Source organism: Mya arenaria, chromosome 13 (genome assembly GCF_026914265.1).
Source record: "Mya arenaria isolate MELC-2E11 chromosome 13, ASM2691426v1".
NCBI classification, from domain to species: Eukaryota; Metazoa; Mollusca; class Bivalvia; order Myida; family Myidae; genus Mya; species Mya arenaria.
Window position 1 is genome coordinate 36,303,226 of NC_069134.1, and position 14,793 is coordinate 36,318,018.

The window sequence follows — 14,793 nt, forward strand, 5'->3', positions numbered from 1 at the left end:
ATATAGTGCACAAGGGTAAGACGTACATATAGTTCACTAGGGTAAGACGTACATATAGTGCACAAGTGTAAGACGTACATATTATACACTAAGGTAAGACATATATATCTTGCACTAGGGTAAGACGAACATACAGTACACTGAGGTAAGACGTACATATAGTGCACTAAGGTCAGACGTAAATATAGCACACTAGGGTTAGACGTACATATAGTACACTAGGGTAAGACGTACATATAGCACACTAGGTTAAGACGTACATATAGCACCCTAGGTTAAGACGTACATATAGTGCACTAAAGTAAGACGTAAATATAGCACACTAGGGTTAGACGTACATATAGTACACTAGGGTAAGACGTACATATAGCACACTAGGGTAAGACGTACATATAGCACACTAGGTTAAGACGTACATATAGTGCACTAAGGTAAGACGTAAATATAGCACACTAGGGTAAGACGTACATATAGTACACTAGGGTAAGACGTACATATAGTACACTAGGGTAAGACGTACATATAGTACACTAGGGTAAGACGTACATATAGTACACTAGGGTAAGACGTACATATAGAACACTAAAGTAAGACGTACATATAGTACACTAGGGTTAGACGTACATATAGTACACTAGGGTAAGACGTACATATAGAACACTAGGGTAAGACGTACATATAGCACACTAGGTTAAGACGTACATATAGTACACTAGGGTAAGACGTACATATAGTACGCTAGGGTAAGACGTACATATAGTACACTAGGGTTAGACGTACATATAGTACACTAGGGTAAGACGTACATATAGTACACTAGGGTAAGACGTACATATAGTACACTAGGGTTAGACGTACATATAGTACACTAGGGTAAGACGTACATATAGAACACTAGGGTAAGACGTACATATAGCACACTAGGTTAAGACGTACATATAGTACACTATGGTAAGACGTACATATAGTACACTAGGGTAAGACGTACATATAGTACACTAGGGTAAGACGTACATATAGCACACTAGGGTAAGATGTACATATAGTACACTAGGGCAAGACGTACATATAGCACACAAGTGTAAGACGTACATATAGTGCACAAGGGTAAGACGTACATATAGTACACTAAGGTAAGACATATATATCTTGCACTAGGGTAAGACGTACATACAATACACTTAGGTAAGACGTACATATAGTGCACTAAGGTAAGACGTAAATATAGCACACTAGGGTTAGACGTACATATAGTACACTAGGGTAAGACGTACATATAACACACTAGGTTAAGACGTACATATAGTGCACTAAGGTAAGACGTAAATATAGCACACTAGGGTAAGACGTACATATAGCACACTAGGGTTAGACGTACATAACGCACACTAGGGTAAGACGTACATATAGCACACTAGGGTAAGACGTACATATAGAACACTAGGGTTAGACGTACATATAGTACACTATGGTAAGAAGTACATATAGTACACTAGGGTAAGACGTACATATAGTACACTAGGGTAAGACGTACATATAGTACACTAGGGTAAGACGTACATATAGCACACTAGGGTAAGACGTACATATAGTACACTAGGGTAAGACGTACATATTATACACTAGGGTAAGACGTACATATAGCACACTAGGGTAAGATGTACATATAGTACACTAGGGTAAGACTTACATATAGCACACTAGGGTAAGATGTACATATAGTACACTAGGGCAAGACGTACATATAGCACACAAGGGTAAGACGTACATATAGTGCACAAGGGTAAGACGTACATATAGTACACTAAGGTAAGACATATATATCTTGCACTAGGGTAAGACGTACATACAATACACTTAGGTAAGACGTACATATAGTGCACTAAGGTAAGACGTAAATATAGCACACTAGGGTTAGACGTACATATAGTACACTAGGGTAAGACGTACATATAACACACTAGGTTAAGACGTACATATAGTGCACTAAGGTAAGACGTAAATATAGCACACTAGGGTAAGACGTACATATAGCACACTAGGGTTAGACGTACATAACGCACACTAGGGTAAGACGTACATATAGCACACTAGGGTAAGACGTACATATAGAACACTAGGGTTAGACGTACATATAGTACACTATGGTAAGAAGTACATATAGTACACTAGGGTAAGACGTACATATAGTACACTAGGGTAAGACGTACATATAGTACACTAGGGTAAGACGTACATATAGCACACTAGGGTAAGACGTACATATAGTACACTAGGGTAAGACGTACATATAGCACACTAGGGTAAGACGTACATATAGTACACTAGGGTTAGACGTACATATAGTACACTATGGTAAGAAGTACATATAGCACACTAGGGTAAGACGTACATATAGTACACTAGGGTAAGACGTACATATAGTACACTAGGGTAAGACGTACATATAGCACACTAGGGTTAGACGTACATATAGCACACTAGGGTAAGACGTACATATAGTACACTAGGGTAAGACGTACATATAGTACACTAGGGTAAGACGTACATATAGTACACTAGGGTAAGACGTACATATAGCACACTAGGGTAAGACGTACATATAGTACACTAGGGTAAGACGTACATATAGTACACTAGGGTAAGACGTACATATAGTGCACTAGGGTAAGACGTACTTATTATACACTAAGGTAAGACATATATATCTTGGACTAGGGTAAGACGTACATATAGTGCACAAGTGTAAGACGTACATATAGTGCACAAGGGTAAGACGTACATATAGTACACTAGGGTAAGACGTACATATAGTGCACAAGTGTAAGACGTACATATTATACACTAAGGTAAGACATATATATCTTGCACTAGGGTAAGACGAACATACAGTACACTTAGGTAAGACGTACATATAGTGCACTAAGGTCAGACGTAAATATAGCACACTAGGGTTAGACGTACATATAGTACACTAGGGTAAGACGTACATATAGCACACTAGGTTAAGACGTACATATAGCACCCTAGGTTAAGACGTACATATAGTGCACTAAGGTAAGACGTAAATATAGCACACTAGGGTTAGACGTACATATAGTACACTAGGGTAAGACGTACATATAGCACACTAGGGTAAGACGTACATATAGCACACTAGGTTAAGACGTACATATAGTGCACTAAGGTAAGACGTAAATATAGCACACTAGGGTAAGACGTACATATAGTACACTAGGGTAAGACGTACATATAGTACACTAGGGTAAGACGTACATATAGTACACTAGGGTAAGACGTACATATAGTACACTAGGGTTAGACGTACATATAGAACACTAGGGTAAGACGTACATATAGAACACTAGGGTAAGACGTACATATAGTACACTAGGGTAAGACGTACATATAGTACACTAGGGTAAGACGTACATATAGCACACTAGGGTAAGACGTACATATAGAACACTAGGGTAAGACGTACATATAGTACACTAGGGTAAGACGTACATATAGTACACTAGGGTAAGACGTACATATAGTACACTAAGGTAAGACGTACATATAGTACACTAAGGTAAGACGTACATATAGAACACTAGGGTAAGACGTACATATAGAACACTAGGGTAAGACGTACATATAGTACACTAGGGTAAGACGTACATACAGTACACTAGGGTTAGACGTACATATAGAACACTAGGGTAAGACGTACATATAGAACACTAGGGTAAGACGTACATATAGAACACTAGGGTTAGACGTACATATAGAACACTAGGGTAAGACGTACATATAGAACACTAGGGTAAGACGTACATATAGTACACTAGGGTAAGACGTACATATAGTACACTAGGGTAAGACGTACATATAGTACACTAAGGTAAGACGTACATATAGTACACTAGGGTTAGACGTACATATAGTACACTAGGGTAAGACGTAAATATAGAACACTAGGGTAAGACGTACATATAGCACACTAGGTTAAGACGTACATATAGTACACTATGGTAAGACGTACATATAGCACACTAAGGTAAGATGTACATATAGTACACTAGGGCAAGACGTACATATAGCACACAAGTGTAAGACGTACATATAGTGCACAAGGGTAAGACGTACATATAGTACACTAGGGTAAGACGTACATATAGTACACTAGGGTAAGACGTACATATAGTACACTAGGGTAAGACGTACATATAGCACACTAGGGTAAGACGTACATATAGTACACTAGGGTAAGACGTACATATAGCACACTAGGGTAAGACGTACATATAGTACACTAGGGTTAGACGTACATATAGTACACTATGGTAAGAAGTACATATAGCACACTAGGGTAAGACGTACATATAGTACACTAGGGTAAGACGTACATATAGTACACTAGGGTAAGACGTACATATAGCACACTAGGGTTAGACGTACATATAGCACACTAGGGTAAGACGTACATATAGTACACTAGGGTAAGACGTACATATAGTACACTAGGGTAAGACGTACATATAGTACACTAGGGTAAGACGTACATATAGCACACTAGGGTAAGACGTACATATAGTACACTAGGGTAAGACGTACATATAGTACACTAGGGTAAGACGTACATATAGTGCACTAGGGTAAGACGTACATATTATACACTAAGGTAAGACATATATATCTTGCACTAGGGTAAGACGTACATATAGTGCACAAGTGTAAGACGTACATATAGTGCACAAGGGTAAGACGTACATATAGTACACTAGGGTAAGACGTACATATAGTGCACAAGTGTAAGACGTACATATTATACACTAAGGTAAGACATATATATCTTGCACTAGGGTAAGACGAACATACAGTACACTTAGGTAAGACGTACATATAGTGCACTAAGGTCAGACGTAAATATAGCACACTAGGGTTAGACGTACATATAGTACACTAGGGTAAGACGTACATATAGCACACTAGGTTAAGACGTACATATAGTGCACTAAGGTAAGACGTACATGTAGTACACTAGGGTAAGACGTACATATAGTACACTAGGGTAAGACGTACATATAGTACACTAGGGTAGGACGTACATATAGTACACTAGGGTAAGACGTACATATAGCACACTAGGGTAAGACGTACATATAGTACACTAGGTTAAGACGTACATATAGTGCACTAAGGTAAGACGTACATATAGCACACTATGGTAGGACGTACATATAGTACACTAGGGTAAGACGTACATATAGTACACAAGGGTAAGACGTACATATAGTACACAAGGGTAAGACGTACATATAGTATACTAGGGTAAGACGTACATATAGTACACTAGGGTAAGACGTACATATAGTATACTAGGGTAAGACGTACATATAGTACACTAGGGTAGGACGTACATATAGTACACTAGGGTAAGACGTACATATATGTACTCAAGGCGCCTGGCAATAACGTTTTTGTAAACGAACGACAGAAAGCTGTGCATTATACGTTATAAACGTCTGCTGCTGTGATGATTGGTTGCAATCTTTCCAGTTCTTAACATAACATCCGCATGATATTGACATAATTATACTTTCTCTGCAGTTACATCAAACCCCTCTCAATGGTATATATACCGTCATTATAGACATATAAATTTTACATATTAAAGCTGCACTCTCACAGATTTACCATTTTTACAACCTTTTTATTTTTTTGTCTTGGAAAAAGCAAATTTTTGCGTAAATATCTGCAACCCAATAATGCAAGTTTGTTGACAAAAAATCGACAAATTAAATATAAAAATCTGTGATCTATTTTTTTGTCAGCAGTCTTATATAACTGGTTTCCATGGATTGTCGCAAAAATTGGTTCGTTCCAAGACAAAAAAAATTGTAATAACGTATAATCTATGAACGTGCAGCTTTAAGTATACATCAAATACATTAAACGCTGTTAAACGCTTGATTGTGATGTTTGTCTAGGAGGGTTAAATGTGAAGGTCTTCGTTTGTTTGATAAGTGTTAACGTTATCAGTGACTAAGATACGAGACTATTAAGTTTTAAATCGTCCATTGTACATTAATATTGTACTGGTATTCATGTAGCGGAAGCTTGGAAGATTAAGAATTTGAAAGAAACACAGTATTACAACGGAAGGAACTGCAAAACAGGTAAATAATGTTACATTCTGAATGGTATTTGATATTGCATTGTTTGTTGCAGATATTGTACGCTTCTATGCTGCGTGCATGATATTGATATGGAACATGTAGAACAGTATCAAGTTACGAAAACAATAACTTTATAACAAAAGCTTCTGCACACACATTATTATGCACAATGATTGCAATAATTTATCAAAGCACCGGTATTACTGAACGGCTTGAGCGATTGATTCCTTCTGTAGGATATTCAAAAGGGTTTATGAGTGATGGGATGGCACTCACAACCATTAACACTACTACGACCATCACCACCACCACCACCACCACCACCTCTTAGGCAAGAATCTAAAGTATTTTATTTTTATGACATTATCAGTACAAATTGAATCAGTGTATTTCATTAGTCGGAAAAATTATATTGTAAACGTACAGCAGAGTTAAACGGACAACATAGCGAAAGGTGGGAATCATATTCAGAAAATCTATTCATAGCTTGAGTTCCCTCCCCTGTAGTATCTTATCTATAGGATAATTATGCAATCTAATTTCAATGAGGTCCAAACCAGGACAGCCAGGAGTTTTCCAATCAATAAAAAAATATTCCAGTTATGTTTCACAATCTGAATTTATTTGAGATCTGGTACTTTTGCCCATGTGTTGAATTTTGTGGTCTATTAGCAAATTTTTGAGCTAAAGCTCAAGCCTAATAACTGTCTCTATCTAACATGAAACACAATGTGTTTCGTCGACATTAAGGAAATCGACCCACAGCAACATCTCCATCACCACCACCACCACCACCACCACTATCATCATCATTATAATCATCATGATCATCATGATCATCATCATCATCATCATCATCATCATCATCATCATCATCATCATCATCATCATCATCATCATCATCATCACCACCATCATCATCATGATCATCATCATCATCATCATCATCATCATCATCATCATCATCATCATCATCATCATCATCATCATCATGATCATCATCATCATCATCATCATCATCATCATCATCATCATCATCATCATCATCATCATCATCATCATCATCATCATCATGATCATCATCATCATCATCATCATCATCATCATCATCATCATCATCATCATCATCATCATCATCATCATCATCATCATCATCATCACCACCATCATCATCATGATCATCATCATCATCATCATCATCATCATCATCATCACCACCATCATCATGATCATCATCATGACCATAACCACCACCTTCTTAGATATTTGTTTTCTTTTTTCTATCTTAAGCAATTTCATCAAATTCATTCCCTTCAACTTAAAGCTCTTTTGAAAATTGTCTTCCACCGGAATAAATTTATTACAAACCATCCTTGTTTTAATTCTTGATGTTAATCATTCCATTTTTGTTTGTTCCATTTCCGGTTCATAAAGGATGCAGGTAGAGACGTTGATCGAGAAGAGCTGTACGTCAATCGGCGAGGGTCCCCACTGGGATGAGCGGACCCAGCAGCTCCTATACGTGGACATCAACGAGGGATGCTTCCACAGGTGGACGGCCGCCACTGGAGTCGATGAGGTCTACAAGTTCGGTAGGTGGTTTTAGGGCCACTCCATGCCCCGCTACATACAATACCCAGGGTAGACACAAATCTGCCACTCTCTCCTCATCACATCCCGGGAAATATATTCTAAGGCCAATAACGTGCTGCATAACGGACTTAATTTATGTTATGGCCTGTCCTTATATGCTCCGCTCCATATAATACCCAGGATAGACACTTACAACCCCGCCCCTCACTCCTCTTCGTAACCTAGGGTAGATATTCTGACGCCAATAACACGCTGCCTAATGGGCTAAACTTATGTTAGGGTCACTCCTTTTATGCCCCGCTCCATAAAATACCCAGGGTAGACACTTACACCCCTCCCTCCTCATCATAACCTATGGTCGTTTTTCAAGGCCAATAACGCGCTGCCTAATGGGCTAAACTTATGTTAGGGTCACTCCTTATATGCCCCGCTCCATATAATAACCAGAATGGACACTTACACCACCGCCCCTCCCTCCTCACCGCATCCCAGGGTCTATATTCTTAGGCCAATAACGCGCTAGATAATGGTCTTAACAATTTGTGTGAGCTGAATGCGGGGATAAGATTGCGTCAAAATGTATCAAAATCTTTATCAATGAAATGGAATATCGCTTAATTTGTTTCACGGATATCCTGATAACGTTCAAGTATTGTGATACTCCAAATACATCTACTGTAACACAAGAAGTAGTTTGAGCAACAATCTTTGTTCTAGAGTAAATCATACGTCTTTTTCAATATGTTTTGGAGTTTTACGAACTGAGTCGAGCAAGAATTTGATTTGTTAGAACTTTGCTTGAAAAAGCATTTCCACATTCTCATCAAAGTCGTTAAACAATATATATACATGGAAACGACTACCTAGAAAAATGCATAAAACATCACTTTTTGAACATAAATATGGAAACCTGCGATCTGTTTTTTTCAAAAGTCTTATATCACTGGTTTCCATGCATTTTCACAAAATAATTCCAACACAAAAAAACGTTTAAAAAAGGCGTCAAAACATTCAATCTGTGAGAGTGCAGCTTTAAATAAAAAAATTCTCCATTTTCACCATACATTCAAAATGAAAATGTCCTAGATTGTACTACAAGAATCCTCAAAAAACGTTCGCTGAAATTCTATTAATATCTTGTTTATTCTAAAATATGTATAAATGGAATAAACAGAAAAATCTAGAACATTAGAAAAAAATCATGACAAAGTCATGCTGAATATATTATAGCTAGTTACTTCAAACGAATCTAGGTTAATAGGCAGATGGCACTAGATTTTTAAATAAAAAAATACTGAAAACACAAATGTATCTTTCAAAATGCTCCAGAATACAAAATCAACAATGTCTTGTGGTTTATTGATGATATAATTTTAGTAGTAAAGATATTCAATATCATAGTGAAAGTAGTGAATTCCATTTACTTCCTGGTAACACAAATGCAAATACTTGAAACAATCCGTAACCACAAAGCCGCAATTCTATTGAATTTGTAGAAAGATTTACCAAACAAATGCAAATGTTTTTAAGCCAGTCTGATAAATATTCTACATATGTTGCAAAGTATGTATGTTAAGTGCTTGCAAAATATAAAGGCTGAAAAATAAATGAAAAATTGAATTTTGTTTGAGCTTTTTTATGTTTTGGTCGTTTTTACCAACTTTTGCACAAAGAAAGGCCCTTACGTTTGCACCGCAACATATTCAGTTGTTCTGGTTATAAGTTAAACAGTTTAAGTGTCACGATTTGCCTTTGTCCTTGCTTTGTCTTGCCTTTCTTGTCACTTCACAAACCAATTTTTGTCCTTGCATTGTCTCGATCTTTGTATAACCATTTCCTTTGGCATTGCATCGTCTCGCCCTTTTACAAATCATTTCTTTTGTCCTTGCATTATCTCGCCCTTTGACGTACCATTGTTGTTGTCCTTGCAATGTCTCGCCCTTAGACTAACCATTTCTCTTGTCCATGCATTGTCTCGGCCTTAGACTAACCATTTATTTTGTCCTCTAACTGTCTCGCCCTTTGACCTACCATTTCTCTTGTCCTTGCATTGTCTCGCCCTTTTACAAACCATTTCTTTTGTCCTTGCATTGTCTCGCCCATTGAATTACCATTTCTTTTGTCCTTGCATTGTCTCGCCCATTGAATTACCATTTCGTTTGTCCTTGCATTGTCTCGCCCTTTTAAAAACCATTTCTGTTGTCCTTGCAGTGTCTCGCCCATTGAATTACCATTTCTTTTGTCCTTGCATTGTCTCGCCCTTTGACTAACTAATTATTTTGTCCTTGCCGTGTCTCGCCCATTTACTAACCATTTCTTTTGTCCTCGCAGTGTCTCGCCCTTTGGCTAACCATTTCTTTTGTTCGTTCATTGTCTCGCCCTTTGACTAACCATTTGTGTTGGCCTTACATTGACTAACCATTTTTGTTGTTCTTGCAGTGTCTCGCCCTTTGAGTAACCATTTATTTCGTCCTTACATTGTCTCGCCCTTTTACTGACCTTTTTTGTCCTTGCATTGTCTCGCCTTTTGACTTATAATCTATTTTGTCCTTGCATTGTCTCGCCCTTTTACTTACCATTTATTTTGTCCTTGCATTGTCTCGCCCTTTGACTAACCATTTCTGTTTTCCTTGAACTGCCTCGCCCTTAGGCTAACCCATTATATGTCCTTGCATTGTCTCGCCCTTTTACTAACCATTTATTTTGTTTTGCATTGTCTCGCCCTTAAACTAACAATTTTGTTTGTCCTTGCAGTGTCTCGCCTTTTGACTTACCATTTCTGTTGTCCTTTCACTGTCTCGCCTTTTGACTAACCATTTCTGTTGTCCTTGCATTGTCTCGCCCTTTGACTAACCATCTATTTTAACCTTCAATTGTCTCGCCCTTTCACTAACCATTTCTGTTGTCCTTGCATTGTCTCGCCCTTTGACTAACCATTTCTGTTGTCCTTGCATTATCTCTCCCTTTGACTAACCATCTATTTTGTCCTTGCATTGTCCCGCCCTTTCACTAACCATTTCTGTTGTCCTTGCATTGTCTCGCCCTTTGACTTTCCATTTCTTTTGTCTTTGCAGTGTCTCGCCTTATGACTTACCATTTCTTTTGTCCTTACATTGTCTCGCCTTTTGACTAACCAATTGTTTTTTCCTTGCATTGTCTCTCCCTTTTACTAACCATTTCTTTTGTCCTTCCATTGTCTCGCCTTTTACTCACCATTTCTTTCGTCCTTGCATTGTCTCGCCGTTTGACTAACCATTTCTTTTGTCTTTGCATTGTCTCGCCATTTGACTAACCGTTTCTGTTGTCCTTGCATTGCCCCGCCCATTGACTAACCATTTCTTTCGTCCTGACATTGTCTCGCCCTTTTACTCACCATTTCTTTCGTCCTTACATTGTCTCGCCATTTGACTTACCATTTCTTTTGTCCTTGCATTATCTCGCCCTTTTTGTTACCATTTATTTCGACCTTGCATTGTCTGGCCCTTTTACTAACCATTTCTTTCGACCTTGCATTGTCTGGCCCTTTTACTAACCATTTCTTTCGACCTTGCATTGTCTGGCCCTTTTACTGACCATTTCTTTCGTCCTTGCATTGTCTGGCCCTTTTACTAACCATTTCTTTCGTCCTTCCATTGTCTGGCCCTTTTACTGACCATTTCTTTCGACCTTGCATTGTGTGGCCCTTTTACTAACCATTTCTTTCGACCTTGCATTGTCTGGCCCTTTTACTAACCATTTCTTTCGACCTTGCATTGTCTGGCCCTTTTACTAACCATTTCTTTCGTCCTTGCATTGTCTGGCCCTTTTACTGACCATTTCTTTCGTTCTTGCATTGTCTGGCCCTTTTACTGACCATTTCTTTCGTCCTTCCATTGTCTGGCCCTTTTACTAACCATTTCTTTCGACCTTGCATTGTCTGGCCCTTTTACTAACCATTTCTTTCGTTCTTGCATTGTCTGGCCCTTTTACTAACCATTTCTTTCGTTCTTGCATTGTCTGGCCCTTTTACTAACCATTTATTTCGTCCTTGCATTGCCCCGCCCTTTTACTTACCATTTCTTTCGACCTTGCATTGTCTGGCCCTTTTACTAACCATTTCTTTCGACCTTGCATTGTCTGGCCCTTTTACTAACCATTTCTTTCGTCCTTCCATTGTCTGGCCCTTTTACTGACCATTTTTTTCGTCCTTGAATTGTGTGGCCCTTTTACTAACCATTTTTTTCGACCTTGCATTGTCTGGCCCTTTTACTGACCATTTCTTTCGTCCTTGCATTGTGTGGCCCTTTTACTAACCATTTCTTTCGTCCTTGCATTGTGTGGCCCTTTTACTGACCATTTCTTTCGTCCTTGCATTGTGTGGCCCTTTTACTAACCATTTCTTTCGTCCTTGCATTGTGTGGCCCTTTTACTAACCATTTCTTTCGACCTTGCATTGTCTGGCCCTTTTACTAACCATTTCTTTCGTCCTTGCATTGTGTGGCCCTTTTACTAACCATTTCTTTCGACCTTGCATTGTCTGGCCCTTTTACTGACCATTTCTTTCGTCCTTGCATTGTCTGGCCCTTTTACTAACCATTTATTTCGTTCTTGCATTGTCTGGCCCTTTTACTAACCATTTATTTCGTTCTTGCATTGTCTGGCCCTTTTACTAACCATTTATTTCGTTCTTGCATTGTCTGGCCCTTTTACTGACCATTTCTTTCGTCATTCCATTGTCTGGCCCTTTTACTAACCATTTATTTCGTTCTTCCATTGTCTGGCCCTTGTACTAACCATTTATTTCGTTCTTGCATTGTCTGGCCCTTTTACTAATCATTTCTTTCATCCTTTCATTGTCTGGCCCTTTTACTAACCATTTCTTTCGTCCTTTCATTGTCTGGCCCTTTTACTAACCATTTCTTTCGTCCTTCCATTGTCTGGCCCTTTTACTAACCATTTCTTTCGACCTTCCATTGTCTGGCCCTTTTACTAACCATTTCTTTCGACCTTCCATTGTCTGGCCCTTTTACTAACCATTTATTTCGTCCTTCCATTGTCTGGCCCTTTTACTAACCATTTATTTCGTCCTTCCATTGTCTGGCCCTTTTACTAACCATTTCTTTCGTCCTTCCATTGTCTGGCCCTTTTACTAACCATTTCTTTCGTCCTTCCATTGTCTGGCCCTTTTACTAACCATTTCTTTCGACCTTGCATTGTCTGGCCCTTTTACTAATCATTTCTTTCGTCCTTGCATTGTCTGGCCCTTTTACTAACCATTTCTTTCGTTCTTGCAATGTCTGGCCCTTTTACTAACCATTTCTTTCGACCTTGCATTGTCTGGCCCTTTTACTAACCATTTCTTTCGACCTTGCATTGTCTGGCCCTTTTACTAACCATTTCTTTCGACCTTGCATTGTCTGGCCCTTTTACTAACCATTTCTTTCGTCCTTTCATTGTCTGGCCCTTTTACTAACCATTTCTTTCGTCCTTGCATTGTCTTGCCCTTTTACTAACCATTTCTTTCGACCTTGCATTGTCTGGCCCTTTTACTAACCATTTCTTTCGTCCTTCCATTGTCTGGCCCTTTTACTAACCATTTCTTTCGACCTTGCATTGTCTGGCCCTTTTACTAACCATTTCTTTTGTCCTTCCATTGTCTGGCCCTTTTACTAACCATTTCTTTCGACCTTGCATTGTCTGGCCCTTTTACTAACCATTTCTTTCGTCCTTGCATTGTCTGGCCCTTTTACTAACCATTTCTTTCGACCTTGCATTGTTTGGCCCTTTTACTAACCATTTCTTTCGTCCTTCCATTGTCTGACCCTTTTACTAACCATTTCTTTCGACCTTGCATTGTCTGGCCCTTTTACTAACCATTTCTTTCGTTCTTGCATTGTCTGGCCCTTTTACTAACCATTTCTTTCGTCCTTGCATTGTCTGGCCCTTTTACTAACCATTTCTTTCGACCTTGCATTGTCTGGCCCTTTTACTAACCATTTATTTCGTTCTTGCATTGTCTGGCCCTTTTACTGACCATTTCTTTCGTCCTTGCATTGTCTGGCCCTTTTAATGACCATTTCTTTCGTTCTTGCATTGTCTGGCCCTTTTACTAACCATTTATTTCGTCCTTGCATTGTTTGGCCCTTTTACTAACCATTTATTTCGTCCTTCCATTGTCTGGCCCTTTTACTAACCATTTCTTTCGTCCTTGCATTGTCTGGCCCTTTTACTAACCATTTCTTTCGTCCTTGCATTGTCTGCCCCTTTTACTAACCATTTTTTTCGTCCTTGCATTGTCTGGCCCTTTTACTAATCATTTCTTTCGTTCTTGCATTGTCTGGCCCTTTTACTCACAATTTCTTTCGTCCTTCCATTGTCTGGCCCTTTTACTCACCATTTCTTTCGTCCTTACATTGTCTCGCCATTTGACTTACCATTTCTTTTGTCCTTGCATTGTCTCGCCCTTTATGTTACCATTTCTTTCGACCTTGCATTGTCTGCCCCTTTTACTAACCATTTCTTTCGTCTTTGCATTGTCTGGCCCTCCTTCCATTATCTGGCCCTTTAACTAACCATTTCTTTCGTCCTTGCATTGTCTGGCCCTTTATGTTACCATTTCTTTCGACCTTGCATTGTCTGCCCCTTTAACTAACCATTTCTTTCGTCCTTGCATTGTCTGGCCCTTTATATTACCATTTCTTTCGTCCTTGCATTATCTGGCCCTTTAACTAACCATTTCTTTCGTCCTTGCATTGTCTCGCCCTTTATGTTACCATTTCTTTCGACCTTGCATTGTCTGCCCCTTTAACTAACCATTTCTTTCGTCCTTGCATTGTCTGGCCCTTTTACTAACCATTTATTTCGTCCTTGCATTGTTTGGCCCTTTTACTAATCATTTCTTTCGTCCTTGCATTGTCTGGCCCTTTTACTAACCATTTATTTCGTCCTTGCAATGTCTGGCCCTTTTACTAACCATTTCTTTCGTCCTTGCATTGTCTGGCCCTTTTACTAACCATTTCTTTCGTCCTTGCATTGTCTGGCCCTTTTACTAACC

The 14,793-nt window shown here is 38.8% G+C and overlaps 1 protein-coding gene across 1 annotated transcript in view; it reads left to right on the forward strand.

The window, feature by feature from the left end:
- The first annotated feature begins 5,958 nt into the window (after positions 1–5,958).
- LOC128213711 (regucalcin-like) overlaps positions 5,959–14,793 on the forward strand; it is a 15,302-nt gene continuing 6,467 nt past the window's right edge. The window contains exons 1-2 of the mRNA XM_052919734.1: positions 5,959–6,167; positions 7,602–7,759. Of these exons, the coding sequence (XP_052775694.1) occupies positions 7,603–7,759 (157 nt within the window). The 5' untranslated portion in view covers positions 5,959–6,167; position 7,602. The remainder of the gene's footprint in view (positions 6,168–7,601; positions 7,760–14,793) is intronic.